General features: G+C 39.7%; 1 protein-coding gene across 2 annotated transcripts in view; it reads left to right on the top strand.

Moving 5' to 3' along the window:
* pkn1a (protein kinase N1a) overlaps positions 1 to 17,438 on the top strand; it is a 53,053-nt gene that overhangs the window by 12,552 nt on the left and 23,063 nt on the right. Inside the window, exon 1 of one of the 2 annotated variants that reach the window (XM_078279930.1) lies at positions 16,567 to 16,702. The exons of the other annotated variant lie outside the window; for it this stretch is intronic. Within the exon in view, the coding sequence (XP_078136056.1) occupies positions 16,661 to 16,702 (42 nt within the window). The 5' untranslated portion in view covers positions 16,567 to 16,660. Of the gene's footprint in view, positions 1 to 16,566; positions 16,703 to 17,438 lie in introns of those variants that run through there. 2 annotated transcript variants of the gene reach the window in all.

The following is a 17,438-nucleotide window of genomic DNA, read 5'->3' as shown; positions in this document are numbered from 1 at the left end:
ATCCGAGCTCCAAGCTCTTATCTGTGACAAGCTACTTTTGAATATAGCAGTATATCTATCTGCATCTGGTGTCATAAGTCATGTTTCCATCTAATTGTCAAGCAAATTTTAAGCAAACTTTTAAAATGTCAAAAAGAAAAGAAAACCTTGAATTTGAAGTGTTTCCATCAACTGGTTTGGAGTGAATAAACTAAATTACGCAACGCGTAGTTAAGTCACAAGTTGACGTTACGCATGGTTGTAGATTGCAAACCGGCTTACTAAGTCAAAGAGTTTAGAAGCTAAGTTCTTTGGCTAACTAGAGAGAGGTAGCATTGTACAAGCTTGTACAGGCTACAAGCTGTACACGCTTACCTGTGCATAATACAGGGTTGTGGCAGAGACATTTGGTGTCCGTAAGACAACCGTTCACCGCTGTGTATACGCGGTGTGCAGGGCCATACGGTTCAAGCTGTTGAACCAATTCGTCAATTTACCCGATTTTAGTCAGGCTTGTTTGAATAGAACATGTTTGCAGATGCAAGAAAGTGCAGTGTTACGGTTCCTCATATGCACTCCCACCGGCTTACAGTGTAAATAAATGAACTCCATGAAGCCATTGCCAGAACACAAACTTGTGAGTTAGTACTTTTCTATTGTTTTGTATTTTGGCTTTGTCTTGAGTTACCATCACTTTCAGTTTGTCTGGACTGTGAGTTGACTTCTTTCCAGCCAAAGCTCCCATAGCACGGGTCACTTGAGTTGTTTAACACTCAGTCAGTATGACATCCGGCTTTGCCTTCATTCATGCAAGCTTCAACGCAAAGGGATCGTTAGACAAATAGATAGCTGAAGAAGAGGAGGGGACAGGTGTCTCCTGGTGTGTTACCTAGAGGCTGTGCTATCATAGAAACAGCTGGCAACAGGATGAGATCATAGTTTTTCTACCTAACGATTTTTACACACACACACACACACACACACACACACACACACACACACATATGACTATTTCCAGCAAGGTGGTTGTCTTTTTTTAGGAAGTACTCCTTATTTAGAGTTAATGGTAACTTAATAAGGTTAAGGTTAATTTGGTATTCATATACAAAATGTTGATGAGACAAAGCGCTCCTCCGAACACCATTTATATCAACAATATATATATAAATATATATATATATAAACAAACATGGTAATGTTGAAAGACTTAACGGATTAACCAAAAGTATGTAACAGGTTAAAGTTAACAGCTGCTTGTTTATTGTACCCAAAACTGCTTTTGCACAACATAGATGACATGCTGAATTAAGTTAGCCTATATGGTAAATTATAGAACAAAGTCTAATTCATTCACTAAAACTGTATTACTTTTGCCAACTTGGACATTACCAGACCATTTAGTTTGTAGCTAGTATCTTTTTGCTACCTAACTCTGATTCAATACCTTAATATAATTTATGTTCCAGTTTTTAATCTAAAGGCAAAAAATATAGAAATTCTTCCAAAGAAATCCCACAATTTCTTTTGATTTATGACTCAATGCAGAAGTGTTCAGCATGTACTGTATGGATTACACCAAAAACAACTAACTTGTAATTCTGAGTCAGTAATGTCCCTCCAAGTGCAACGACATAATCACTGTTGGTGAGCTGAACTTGTTTCTGCAGGTCCTGTAAACACACACACACACACACACACACACACACACACACACACATACAGCCACAGACCTGCTGCGCTGCTGCTGCCACATCTGAACACAACTGTCATAACTACTAATGCTGTGACACACACACAGGCAGGCAGTGAATCCCCAGGGTGCTCTTGAGGCATATTAATGTGCACTTCCACGCTCCGTCTTTCTCTGTTAGATTCACCGTGTACAGCCACGCAGTCTCCCATGGGTGAAAATGTGATGCTTGTAGCCAGTTTCTGTCTCTCTACCCACATGCTCACACACTCGGCTATAGCCGGTTTTTCACACACACACACACACACACACACACACTGTGGCAAATACACACATTGTAACTTACAGGCGTGACTTGCTCGCAGTCAGCTGTTAGTCATGGCTCAGCTGAACCAAGTTAATTGGCAGAAAAACACTTTTTTCGAAGAATTAAAACACCATCTTCCACACAACTGAAGAATCTTTGTTTTTCTAATCGTACTTGGAATGGAATAATGGAAGACGTTCTTTTGGGAGATGACGCGGCAGTTTCACAATGAGTCTCGGTGACGATCAGCTACAAATCTCACCTAGTCCCAGACTGTCACGTCTCACTTCACTGATATCTACACAGTATAGTAGAGCTGGGCGATATGGAAAAAATCTAATATCACGATATTGTTGACCAAATACCTCAATATCGATATTGCGGCGATATTGTAGGGTTGACAATTGGTGCTTACAAAAAAATATTTACAGAATGAGATTTTTGATAAATAATCATCATCAATGTGTATATAATAATTAAGTGGGTAAAGGCAAATAATAGAAAAGCTAGAACAGTCTGGTAAATTAAAAAAATTACATCACTTCACTGTAATCCAGCCATTAAAACCAGGGACAGATAACACTTGTGTCATATCACGATATCCAAAATCTAAAACGACATCCAGTCTCATATCACGATATCAATATAATTTCGATATATTGCCCAGCCCTACAGTATAGTGTAGAAAAAGGAGAAATCACACATGCGTGTGACACTATACAAGACAGACTTTCCGTTGCACACAGAAACTGAAGGCTACAGATGAAGAACAAAATCCTCTGAAGATATACATCAGACAATGTATATCAGGACAGCTTGTCACATGATTTGCACTTGGTATTTATTAGGAAGACCAAGTGTGACTGGCCTTCAGACAGCTAGAGTGTTAATCTCTTCAGCACCACTTCACAATCAGAAGTGCACTCTTACACACACACACACACACACATACATACACACACATACACTATACACACACACACACACACACACACACACACACACACACACAGTCATTTACTTCCCCATGCCATTTAAACATGGTTGATCCATTTAAACTGTGTAAATTGGGAATGCCAAATAGCCACCCAAATTACAAAAATCATTGACATGCATACCAGAATTTAAGTTGGATAGTTGTAATTTGCATGCATTTATTATATAGTGTTTTTACCCCTTAAGGCCACTTTGTAATATTTGTATTTCTATTTTCCAATTAGAATGTAAACTGTACAAAGGCAACACTGACCTGAAGCTCCACAGCCAGCTTAATATCCAACACAAATGCCTCTTGCGTACTGCTGTTTAACTAAACTGTGAACCCCTGGCCTCCTTCTTTTCCTCCTTTTTCCTCCTCTCAGGGCTTCATCCCTTCCTCCCTCTCCCTTGTTTCCTCCCTGGCCATCACACTCACCCCTGCTTTCCAACACATACACAGTGTGACTTGCTTTTGCCTTAGATGCAGGATGTCTGGAGGCATAAGTCATAAGTGTGATTAAACGTTATGATTGTGATAATGAATTGCGAGATGCATGTTAGAAAGATGACTTAAGTCTTCAAAAATGGTCAAAAACTGTTTGGGGGTGCAAGAAAATAAAACCCCAGCACTTGAATTGGAAACTGATTTTGTTTTTTGGGAAATTGATTTAGTGTGCACCCCTGTATTGTGTGTGTTAGAATAGTTTACAGCACTAGCACTCTGCCAAATGTGCTCTCAATGAACTCTTCCTACCCATGAACACAATCTCCCTCTCTCATCTTTCTCCTTCCCCTCATGTGTCTGATGTCTGTGTGTTTGGAAGTGAGTCTGGCCTCCCAGCAGGCTCTCACATGCTCTTTTGATCCATCAGTTGCCTCTGGCACTGTGGGTTGACCACCCCCCCCTTTCTCCTCCACCTGCTTCTTTACCAGTTTTTGGCTGACCATCTTTCTTTCACCCGTCTCTCCCTCCCTCTCTTCTTCTCCCTCCTGTCTTTCTTTTTCTGGCTTTCTTGGCTTTTGTCTCATGGACAAGGGTGGTGTCTCTCTTCTCCTTTTCCCATGCAGTCTCATCCCTCCCTCTGCTTGTAGAGAAAGAGATGAAAAGGAGGAGGTGGGGTGCAGTGAAACTAAATGGGCAAAATTTCCCTCCCAAAGGCAGTTTTAGTATTATCGGTGGGAGGAGCACACCGAGTGCAGTGTAAAGGAACTGAGTTGTGTATTTATCTGGGTTCTGATGTGATTATTTTGCAGTAGAATCATCCAAACCTAAGTTATCATGATGTACTATATTATCTTGATAATTATTTAATGCTAAAATTGACTACATTTCATTTATCATTTTCATTTATTTAATAGGGCATATAAAAAGAACATTAACAGAGCAATATTAATAATAACAGAATAGCCAACAGAGGCCAAACGCCTAAAAGGCTTATCAAGGGTCTCCCCAAGTCATGCTGAAAAACGGTAGTTTTAGTTCAAGTAAATTGAGTTAAAACAGTATTTAGTAGTACAATAATTCAGCGACTTGTAACATTAACTTCACATAAATTATGTATATTTGTATAAGTTGTGTGTGTAAAGCATGTTAGACAGTTTAATCATTTTTAAAACAATTATAATTGTTAGTTTCAGCTCTAAAGTTATACAGTATATTTTTCTTAACTGGCGGTCTACTCCGTTTCCAGGCCAACAGTGTGAGTTAGCAGTAACAAGGACTGCAATGTAAGGGGAACTGGTACGACAAGTGAAAAGATAATAAAAACCTATGTGTTTTTCCATTTATAGAAAATACCTTGTTATCCCATGCCTTCTATCAACAGAAAAGAAACCTGACCATTTACCACAAGCAGATCATTCTCTACAATCCTCATCTATCATTCATGTGGCCCTCAGGATGAATTGTAATAATGGTGATGTTCTGACTTCACCATCAGGAATAAAAATGTTGATTTGTCCAATACTGGTTTATGACCAAATACCTTCAAAACTAATGACATTCCCATCAGTGCCTGGCTGTAAATCAGGCTGTATTTTGGGTTTTAGCTAATTAGTAAATGTTAGCATGCTAACATGCTCAACTAAAACGGTGAACATGGTGAACATCACACCTGCTAAACATCAACATGCTAGCATTATCATTAATAGCATGTTAGCATGTTGATGTTAGCATTTAGCTCAATGCACCGCTGTGCCTAAGTACAACCTTACAGAGTAGCTAACATGGCTGTAGACTCTTATAACATGAAAGTCCGAACCAACGTTTGAGCTTTTGTTACATTGTATACATTTAATCCGGTTAGTTTTGGTTTCACATTGCAATTATGCAGCGCACTAAAGAACTATACATGACATACCTACGTCCTGTCGTCATCGCCTACGGGAGCTGCGTCTCTAAACTTGCTATTGATTGGGTTGATTGAGTTATTTCCAACTGACTCTTAATAAAGTCGTTTGAACAAATGTCAATTAAACATTTGGTCACCTTCTGTCCCAATGTGCTACAACTGTAATTCTGCTTCTGATAAAACTGAAAAGTCCGATAGTCTGAACCCCACAAGGTAGATGTGAAGGGCCCTTAAGTCTTGTTACTAAAACACATTACTCTCTGAAGATATGAGTTTTCCACCTGACAACATTTTAAATAGGTTCAGTCTCATCCATATGGTATTTAATTATAATACAAATAAATGGAGACTGATTAGGTGGGGACATACTGTAGGGAGTGCAGTGAAACAAGTTTACGCCCAGTGACTTTATCGCTTTACTGCCTCTCCACGTCTCTCCCTGCTCTTCGTTTACCTTTCCCTTCATCCCTCCCTACCTCCCTTCCTCTCTCCTCCTCGTCTTTCCTGCCAGGTTGGCTGTTGTCACCACTCAGGCATCTCAGGATTGCCTCCAGATGTTGTCTTTATATGACTCAGCTACACACACACACACACTTGGACACATTTCCTTTCTTGTGCACTTAAACGGCTAGAAGCAGACATTGTTTTGACTTCAGGTGGAAGTCTGTCTCTAACCTCTGCACTGAAATCCCTTCGCAGTGAACAGATCCAGGAACAGCTCATGTCTCCTTCTATTCCCATGATTTTCATGAGGAGCAACAAACCCAAACTGACAACAGATCCGTGCTTCACTGCGAATCAGCCATGCAGACCCATTTCTATTTCTTTACTTTAGAGTTAACACACGCACACACAGTAGTAAAATACAGTAATATCAGTGTTGTTCGTGCAGCTCTGCAGGGCTGTCTTTCCACGCAGCTCATCAGATACCCCAGACCCGTCAATGCAATTACCCAGACATCTCTACTCGGGTTGCTTTCACATAGACACTCATATAGTCTAATAGCACACGTACAGTGCATTCAGACTTCTCACAGAAATGAGTACAGCACCAAAGAGCATGTGATCTCCAACTAATTTATACATCTCTAACTTGTGATTTATCTTTTTCATTTTGAATAATATTTAATCGTTCACATGGACATCAACATCTGTCATATTTCGTCATTGAATAAACCTTTGTTATTCAACCCCCGAACCATAAACTCTACAAGACTTATCACACTCTTTATCTGCACGCTGTTAGCCTGCAAGAGTGCATCAGCAAAGTAGCGGGGCTGACGTGGTGCTGGAAAGACTTGGTAGTTTAATTTTCCTGATCTAAAGATATAAATACCCTTCTGTTTTTTTAATTGACCTCATAGGTCAGTGTGTCGTTTTTTGCTCCTCGTCCAAAATCAAAAACATTTGTGATAATATTGGGTACTTCAATTCTCAGAAATGTTGCATGTCCTCTTTTCACTTGATGTCCATGGCTTTAGTTTTTACCTTCAAGACAAAGTGCCTGCAAACCCATGGTAATCCCACACAGGTCATTTTAATTATTTTAGCTGATTAGACCTCCTCAAGACTGTGGGTTTGCAGCACCTTTTAATAGTTCATATAAAATATTGCAGATGTGTATGTCTTCAGCCTTTCTTCATGGTCCTTTCCTGATTTAAACAACATACAAGATGTACCATTTTCACCAACAGCTACAGTATCATGACCAGAATGAATAAACCTGCTTCATCTTTCTAACACAGTATCAATGTTTGACTGCAACTACAGCTGATTTTCTTTTCTCTATGCTCTTCTGGTGTTCATCGGCTTACAGAGGTGTGTGTTAAGAACCAGTGTTACGAGAAACAGGAAGTTTCTGAGAAACTGCATACTTTATCTTTTTACTTGAAGCCGGTGTGTGTTTACATTCCAACCTGGATTAATTTCAAACTATTACTAAAAAAGGTTACATCTGTGTTCTCTCTACTCATGAAAACAGTTTTTTTGGGGGTTTTTTGTAAGCATGTTGTGTACTAGCCGGAGGATGATTGACAGCTGTAGGGGCATCCTCACCGACTCAGCAGGGCAGCGATTGGACAATGATTGATGGGTGTCTGTACCGCTCACTGAGCATGTCTGGAACACATAGTGATTGACAGATGGCCTGCAGAGCTAAGGGGCCTCCCCCTGCTGATGAGGAAGATTAATGCCTGTGTGTGTGTTTGCAGCAGAGTAGCTGTTTGTTCCTTTCCTTTACTTCCGTCTCTCTCTCTCTCTCTCTCTCTCTCTCTCTCTCTCTCTCTCTCTCTCTCTCTCTCTCTCTCTCTCTTTGATACTACGCAGTAGAGAGATCAATATAGCGGCCAATATTAGTTTATTGCAGCCAGTATTACCATGTTTGTTTGCGCTAGATTTATTTGTGTATTCTCAAATGTTTGAGGTTATTTAGAAACTGTGGATGTATCATAGTTTTTCCACCAAAGAGAACTGAAACGTGTTTATCGTCAACCGTAAAATTTCCCACTCTGTACACATCCATAATTCTTTTAATAACCAAATTTACGAGATCCTGGCTATGGAGGCATGGCCGGGGCAAATGACCTCAACTAATAGAGAAGATGTTCCAGTTTGCATTGATGATGTCTGGTCAGTGTGCAGACTTAAAGTGGAATCAGCAATTGTGTGCAGCACATTTTATTGTTTTCAATGAAAATACAAAGTTTGATAATGATTGGACCCAGATGAGGGTCAGGATTATGGGAGCGCAGATGCTAAAAATGTTTCTGGGGTTTGTTTGAGAGTTTGTTAAACTAAGATCAATAATATTATAAGGTTATACGATTATAAAGTCAATCTGATAAATATTTTTTTCTGGGATGTTTTGCACCTGATACTGCACACTCTGTGATGAATTTCTGTACTGGCTTTGTTTGTGTGTGTGCATCGAGTACTCCTCCCAAGGTTTGCATAACAAAACGGCAGCTTCCTGACGCGCGGTTCAACACATGTCAGGAGAGGGAGGGAAAGAGATAAGGGAGATGAGGGAAGGGATTTTGAAACAAAGCCTCACCTTAGGCCAGAGATAATGATGCACATGAACACAGCACCTTCATGTGCCACATTAGGGGTTTACGCCACTGTCCAATTTCCCAGCTTCAACATGAGTCAACTAGGCCTGTAACAATTATTACATAATTGTCTAAATGTCAATTATTATTTTTTACATACCGGTAATCGTGGTTTCTTTGTCTAACCGCAGTTCATTGCTTACGTTGGCTAAGGTCTTTAGGCATATAAGTATTGATTTAATTGTTGCTTTTGTTTAGATATGCCAAATTGTAATTATATAAGTGATTATTGGACTATATATTTTTATTATTATTTCAATTTAGTTGTTGGCACTTCACGTTCATAGCAAGAAAAATGACATGGGTGATACAGTTAGAAAAAAATTGTTTTCTTAATAGGCTGTGTATTTGTGCTATTCCATTATCTGGGTCACATAACAGTGATATAGCCAAAATATGTATCCTGGGATTTATTCAAAACTTTAATATTTAGTGATTAATAAATAGATAAATATTTTTAAATTTGCCTGAAAGAGACAATTATATTGTTAATCGCAATTGGAATTGTTACAGCTCTAGAGTCAACACTTCAGAAAAGCAGCAATTTCAGCTGTTGTCTCCTGACTACTTCTTCTGGTCCGTATGGTGCGTCCAGTGTGTGCTACATGACGAAACAACATGAATGGACATGGCAGATGTGTGTTGCACGTCAGCCCCATTTTTATTTGTTTGTGCAAGATGGATGAGTTTGGCAATCGTGTTTATCCTGTATGTGTCACTAAAGAGTTGGACGCAGCTCAAAGAGTAAGGTTTCCTCCACACCTGCCAAGCTGTCAGGCTCATGTGGACCTGAATCGAAGAAGTGAAGTGGCCAATAGGTGGTGAAAACAATGGCTGCCAGGTTCAGTCAAGTTTATGAATACTGTGCTATTAAAAATGACAGATCCAACTACCATAACAGAGGCAAGGGACATTCTCGAATTAGAAAGTTTAGCCAAAAGTGCCACTTGTTTTGCATGTATTTCAGTTTTTAGTTGGTGGTTATTGTGGAAGGAAATAGAGAGGGGAGATGCAGAGGAGAGAAGTTTGGAGTCAAATCATTAGTTGCAGCCCTGATTTGCTATTCTGTCATATATTCTCATGAGTCTCCATTACCCTCTTGTTTCTGGTGCTTATGTGAAAAATTATAGTCGAGTAAAATATGTATATAGTAAGTATGTGATGTATGAGAGACTGGAAAACTACAAAAAAATGCTGTTTGTTGCTATAAACGTATAAAGAATTCAGTCAGTGACCACTTTTTTTTTGGTCATTCATGAGCTGTTTTGACTAGCACACTTGACTGGCACAGTTGTGGCACATTGTAGTTGGAGTGTGGTTGCTGTTCTTTGCCCCATTTTTATCTTCTTTCTCTGTCTGCTTTTTTTGTCTGCTTAAACCCTGTGACCCTCTCAGCCATGCATCATCTGTCTCTCTCCTCCCTCTCTTCCTGTCCCCATGCTGCTCTCTTTGTCTCGTCTGTCTGTATCTCTCTTTCAGCACTTCGCTAACCACTTCTCTCTCAGCCTTTTGCATCATGAGCATGACTGGACAAAAGTCTTTTGCTCTTACCAGTGTGTTTTTTCCAGGCTCTGTTGCAGATGGTCCAGTTGTTGATGATTGTCCATTTGTATATGAATATTACTGCGCTGATAGCATTAGACTTGTTCTGTATCCTCAAATATATTGTGTTCTTGAACTTAACTGTGTATTTTCAATACTTTTCATCTAAGGTCAGAGTATTTACTTTCTTTCACATAAAGGCCTGTGTTAAACCAACCTTTCCTTTGAAGAACACTGTAATGTGTGGTTTGCTTTTTATATCCCTCTTCCTCCTCATCAACTCTGTTCCTCTCTATGCCTCTCTGCTATCATGCTGTCAGTCAGTTTGACACGAATAGGAAGTTGTATTTCCCTGGAATTTTGTCTTTTTAGCAGAATAATAAAAAGTGGCCCATACGAAAGACATCTACAGGAAGTGATGTGCAAGTTACTGTAAGTCCATTAGAGAAAAGCTTTGCCAGACCACTTGTTTTGCATGCATTTCAGTTTTTTAGTTGATGGTTATTGTGGAAGGAAGTAGAGAGGGGAGATGCAGAGGATAGAAGGCTGGAGGTTGATTAGAAAGACCAAAGGGGTTAAAGGTCAAATGCTGGTAACATGTATTGTGTAGAGCTGAAACAGTTAGATGATTAAAGGTGCCCCTGTTTACATCCATCTCTGCAAGCCCTGCCTTTGTTGTTGAATTGTGAATTTTCTACTGTAAATCTATTTGTGTGTGTGTGTGTGTCCTGATAGTAGAGTTGCAAAGATTAATTGATTAATCGATTAGTTGTCAACTATTAAATTAATCGCCAACTATTTTGATAATCGATTAGTCGGTTTGAGTCATTTTTTAAGACAAAAGTAAAAATTCTTTGATTCCAGCTTCTTAAATGTGAATATCTTCTAGTTTCTTCTCTCCTCTGTGAAAGTAAACTGAATATCTTTGAGTTGAGGACGTCATCTTGGGCTTTGAGAAACACTGATCCACATTTTTCACCCTTTTTATAGACCAAACAACTAACCAGTTTAATCCAGAAAAAAAATCAACAGATTAATCGACATGAAAATAATCGTTAGTTGCAGCCCTACCTGATAGGTATGCACATGTGTTTTCCTAAGTACCAAATGGTCTTTTTTTCGCCACAGCCTGTTCAGCCAGGCAAGAAGAACAAATTTTCACAACATATATTTATTCAGTTAGCCAATCCTATGTCGTTTGTTTCTGACTTGCATGTCTTAATGATATGTTGTAGTTAAAGGGGAACTCCACAGATTTTACACACCAAAGTCTTCAAAAGGTCATGGGTAGTACTCCTGCTTATGTGAAATAAGTTGTAAAAAGCCTTTTGTGTGGAGTCTGATAAATTGCCTGAAGTGATGTCACTTAAGTCAGCGTCTGTTGGGGCTGAAGACTACACGCTTGAAAATGAAAACATTACCAGACCTCTGTAGCATGCTGTCATCTCTGTTCGAGGCTAGTGGCTCAAGTCTACCTCTGCCACCACTAGCTTTACTACTATGTCAGACGTGAATCTCTGAACTGTCGGCAGTTGAGTTGCATTGTGGTTAATGTTGGCACCACGTGGAAGCAGAATGCTTGGAATAAAGAAGATGATATCTCTGGTTCTGCTGATGTTGATTTGTGAGTCTGACAATGTTATACAAGTGCAAGGCTGAATCTTTGATCTATGATCCAGCTTGATCATTTTATCAAGCTGGGTCTTATTCTCAGAGTTTTTCAGAGAGGATTTTATTAAATATAGTTACTTTTACATTTAAATGTCTTGAAGAGTTAAAAATTGATAAAATTGTCAAATCATATTTTAGTTGCTTTTTGTGAGTTGATATGAATGTTGATATAAATGTGACTTAAATGGGCATATGATACCGTCTCATATTGAGCGCAGATCAAAATTGTAACGTGGCCGACTTTGTGATATGAGCAAATATCATATCGTTGTCCAAAGAATCAATATAATATTGCATTGTGATAAAACTTGTGATTAACACCCATACTATGCGTCTCCTTGTTGAGTATAGAGAGGAAATTACCAATATTGGTGTCTTATTGTCATGATTTGTTGCTGTAAAAAAGCTTTTCTTTCTTGTTCCTCTCTATTGTTATGCGTGACTTTGAGCACAGCCAGAGCTCGTCCGTCCTTCCTTCTCTCATGGTAGAACAAGGGTCCAGTCACAGTTATAATGGCACTTTCACCTAGTTTCATATTTAACACCAATTTTGGAGGGAGTGTACTGGAGCCGTAAGAGTACACAGATCACACCCTCTATAACAACACAGGCTTCAGTCAGAAATGTAGTGAGCTCTGTGGCCTCACTCCCCAAGAGACATGTCCTCATGTTTTTGTGTGTGTCAGTGTGTGCATTCATTAAAAGTGACTATCTGTCTTCCTATTTTTGTCCATGTAATGTACGCTTGCATGACCACGCCTTTCCATGACCTCTGTGTTATACTATCCCTGTACTGAGTGGTCATTATCACTCAGTAGGAAAACTCCAGGCATTGTCCTCACAGTGGAGCACATGCTAACACACTCTCTCATTCACTCACTCACTCACTCACTCAAACACACACACAAAATTGCACTTCACCCATGCTCTGTCCTGTCCCTCTACGTCCAGACCAGCCTCCTCTACGCTGCTCACACAGTCTGATTGAGCTAGCCTCGCTTGCCGCTGTTATCTACTGAATTAGCCCGTCATTAATTCCCTAAACGGCGCTGCTGAATGTTCCTCCCTGGGCTAATTTACTAACAAGCTGCATGGGATGAGTCATTCATGCCCGTTAGCTGTTGCCATCTTTGTAGTGTTACACCGGGTCAGAAACTGAAAGATAAAATTGAGTGTTGTGATTTTATCATCTGTCCTCTCTTTAACTCAGTCGGGTCAGTTCGTTATAAAGGCCCTGACACACCAGGCAGACGGGTCAGAACGGTCTTCTTGGTGTGTCCGGACCTTTTTAAAGAGACTTGTGTCCTTGTGGGACTCGTTTGTGACGACGCATCTAGTGTCGCTGTCCTACGCTACATGCAGTGATACAGTGATTTGTCAGAACATATCATGTCAACAACTGCTGCCATTAACACGCCTTTAACACATGTTGTGTTGGAAGCGACAGGAGACATGTTGACGTGACACTCACCAACAAATGACACATCTTGAAGGGTGAGTAAGGCAGCTGTAAGCAGTCCAAAGAAGTGCTGCCGCCAGGGGTTAAACGCGCTCCAGATTGTATTGCATTGATTTGATTCTTCTTCTTCCACACGCAAAGTGAAAGTGTTCACGAAAGTGTTCGCTCCCAGGCTCACCCCCTCTCTGTCAAAAAACCCAGGCGCACAGGTGAAGCAAACAAATAGATTATCACTTCCGCTCAAACCACGATTAAAAACGCCCACCACCTACAATATCAGTGCACAACACAATAATCAACAAACGACATAAACGAGACCATAAACAACATACAATATGTGACTCCTACAGTGAGTGTGACTTGGCAATTGGCTGCAAAGTATGAAATATCTTAAAATGGAGGTTAAGGTTTTTTATATAGATGTGATAAGAGTGCATTCAAGTTCCTCCTGTTGCAAAAAGAACACTAGCATTGATGCCAAATAGCCCAATCTGAGCCTCAAACTAAAGGTGTCCAAAATGAATTAAAAAGTATTGGAGTAGGTTTTGTTGTTGGTCCAATATACTTGTATATGAAATAATGTACTTGTAAGCTTTTACATAGCTTTCATATCGGGGTAATGGCTGAAGAACTTGATATAACTTAAAGAAAGATCATTTTAGCCCAATTGTAGTGAATTGTCAATATGTTCTTTTTAAAGTTACGCCAGACTACACAGCAATAGTGTCCCTGTCAATCACAGTATATTCTAATTCATTGGAATTTAGCATGTAGCGTTGAAACAGCCTAAATATTACAAGACAGAGTCTACAGCTGTGTTTGCAGCTCTGTGAGGCTGTACAGCGGTGCTTTGAGCTCATAATAATGTCACCATGCTAACATGCAGTTGCTAAGCAGGTCTATTGTTTACAGTGTTCACCATGTTAGGTAATTGTTGTTAACAAACTAATATTTATATTAGCACTATACACAAAGTACCGCTAAGGCTGATGGGAATGTCATCATTCGTTTTGTAGGTAATTTGTCATAAACCAAATTATTAGACCAATTTAAATTTTGTTTAATTTTAACATGGCTAAAAAGTAGCCCAAATTATCACAAGCCATCCAAAATAAGTAGCCCAGTTGTGCTGAAAACCACCCAATCTGTCAACACTGAACACTTGTCATAAGAATAGTAAAGAAAATATCAGTAAATACTTGACCTAGAATTAGTCATACTAAATTGAATTCTTACTTTGTTGTGAGGAGTTACTCTGTATAAGTCAGCATAAGAAGAACTCAAACAACATCTTTCCAGTTCAGTTTCACAATCAGTTCACCATCTCACACACCCTATCTTTGCTCTGTCTGTAGCCCAGCAGCAACACTGAAAACAGTCTGACCTCTTTTGGGCAACAGCAGTAACTCCCTTTGTGACCAATGCTGTAATGGCAAACAAACATTTCATCAGTGTTTCTTCCAGTGGCATGTGTGGACACTTTGCACAGGGAGGTGTTGTGGGTGGAGAGGATTTATTGTTTCATGTCAAAGTGTCGTCTTGAGGGTAGTGCCGCACCAATCGTGGGTTATGAACTTCATAGTTTAAGTTTTGTAATCATTATTTTATTAATTATTTAACAATTTTGTTAGCATCCTTAATTATCCTTTAATAATTTGAATCTTTTAATTCAGCAGTAGATCAAAAATCACATGATATACCATAGTCGTGTCCACTGACAGCCAATAGATTGCCTGTGTCAAAATGCTGACAGTTTGTTAATTTTTTGACCAAATTTAAACAATGTGGCTCTTTGGTTTGTAGATGTGGGTCGTAACAGAAATCATAATACAGCATAAAATGGGACATAATACACTGGCCAATTTAAGGTTATGACTACTGTAAGAGCCAAATTGGAATACTTTTTTATTTTATTTTTTTAAATAAGAAAAAAGCAATAATAGCCCATTCTTAAAACGAGTTGCACATGTTTATGATTAACTGTATGTGTGTTGTGTCTCTGTTGCATACTTAGTTTTCTATTGACATCCTATTGTTGCATATCACCAGGCACTCATTCCATAATCTAACATGCCTCAAAACACAGATTGCGGCCAGTATTTGATTACACCTATCTGGCACAATGTGACATAAAATAAATTAGTGCTGTCAGTTAAACGCGTTATTAACGGTGTTAACGCAAACCCATTTTAGCGGTGTCAATTTATTTATCGCGAGATAAACGTTCTTTTTGGCCAAGCAAACTTTGTAGTTTTTTTCACATGCTGTTGCAACAACTAGTAACGTTAGAAAAACTACAACACCACACCGGATCTAGTTAGACCAGAAACAAAACAGGCACGCCGCACACACTTGTTTGGGCTTGCGAGCCTGCCAAAGAGTAGTAGGCTAACGTTACGTTTTGAGTGGATGGTGAGCGTGAGACGCCGAAATGGATGCCAGTAAGATTCTGAATGGAAAGTTTACTTTTAAAAAGTTGCCAAATGGTTCCATTGACAAGATCAAAATGATCTGTGTGTTTTGTCGTCGTGAACTGAGCTATCATCGCAGCACGTCCAGTCTGAAATACCACTTGATGGCCAAGCACACAGCTGATGCGAATTCTCAGCACAAAGCAAGCCGATCCACTCTTCCAGGTTGATAAGAGCAATAAAATGAGAAAAAATAATTGGACAAAAAGAAATCTAGGGACATTTAGAATAGATAAAAATGTGTGATTAATTGCGAGTCAACTATGACATTAATGGGATTAATCGCGATTAAATCTTTTAATCGTTTGACAGCACTAAAATGAACCTGTAAGATCACTGTTATTGTGCAGTGTAAAGGGGCCTTAAACTGTATGCTCATTTTCCAATTTGAAGGATGATGTTGGTGGCTAGATTTAGGGCGCTAACTCCACCCACCGCTGTTTTCAGATAAGGCTGTGACTGTAAGTCTTGTCTTTCTATAGGGGAAGGAGAATCACCACTGTGGTTTGTATAGTAGATGTGGAGCCCAAAGGAAACTAGAGGTCAAGCAAGCAGCAGAAATGCGTCCAAATCTTACCGTTTGGCTTTTATCCAATACTTAGAAAACGCATCCTTCTCTTGTTTCCGCTCTCAAGATCATATCACTGACCCAAGTGAGAGCAAAAAAAAAAGAAAACTGTCACAAATTCACTTAAAGCCAGATCTGATTAATCTGTGTACATAAGCATCTGAGAAGACTTGGCATTGTACAGGCCTACTGCCACAGATCCAGGAATGACTTACAGAACTGAGAGTGAGAATGTGTCCTTGATGTACAGAATATCTGTCCTTCTTTTCTGTGCCTCACTCTCTACTGACAGCGGAAAATCTCAGAGGAAACAGGAAAGGCCTGAGCAGCTTGGTGTTGGGACGGATATCCTCTTTCGGAGGCGTTCCCCCTCCTCCCTCACTTAACTCTCCCTCTCCATCTCTTTTTATCGTAATCCTCCCCCCTAACCCATTTTGCTCTCTGTGTGGCATTAGCTGTTTGGCCGAGCTCAGGAGCGTACCAAAGATTTATGTTCCTCTGTATTTTTTGGGGTTCATCATATCTGAGTGAACTATGTGTTGGCATGGTGACGAGGAGGATGAGGACAGCTCGGAGGTGAAGTGTTGTTGGCTTGTTTGTTTGATTTGTGTGTTCCTGTAATAGTGGGTGAGTGGCGGTGATTTCTAGTGATTAACACTCTGCTAGTTCCTGATTGTGTGTCTGGCTTGTTGAGTCTCCAGATCTCTGCTAGAAGTGATAGAAATGTTTAAAAAGACACAGGAAGTGAGTAGAAACTTGTGGGGACCAATTATCTACTGGGTCCCAAATTGCGTTTTCACAATTTTAAATTGTCATATAAATTGAGATGTTCATGGCATTTCTCAGCCAGTAGAGACGGACTGCTTCATGAGAAAAGGCTGAAAGAGGACAATGGACAGCGCGTTTCATGGGACAGATTTGTAATTCACTTTGATGTTTGTTTAGTCTTGAGTTTTAGCCCATTTGGCAGGCAGACTATCTAGCAAATGGCATTCCTAATGACTCCGGAACTGTAGTGACTCTAAAGCTTTTCTCGTAAGCAGGTTGGACTTTGGAGATTTGTTTTGAAATATTATAAGCACTGGCTGAACAAGATTTGTCATTCCTCACTGCTCTTCCTGCGTGCTTTTCTAGCATTTTCATTTTTCCCCAACTTTGCCCTTTTTCCACCCCCCCCCCCAACCATTATCATCTCTCCCTCTCTATCTCTTTCCTCCCATTACTGCCTTATCCTGCTGACCATCTCTTCCTCTTCTGTCTACCTCACTCTCAACACCTCCTCTTACAAGGCTGACTATGTTGTGAATTAAGC

The sequence above is a fragment of the Sander vitreus genome, chromosome 2 (genome assembly GCF_031162955.1).
Source record: "Sander vitreus isolate 19-12246 chromosome 2, sanVit1, whole genome shotgun sequence".
Lineage (NCBI taxonomy): Eukaryota > Metazoa > Chordata > Actinopteri > Perciformes > Percidae > Sander > Sander vitreus.
The sequence above is the reverse complement of the archived record's forward strand: the minus strand, read 5'-3'. Positions and strand labels throughout refer to the sequence as shown.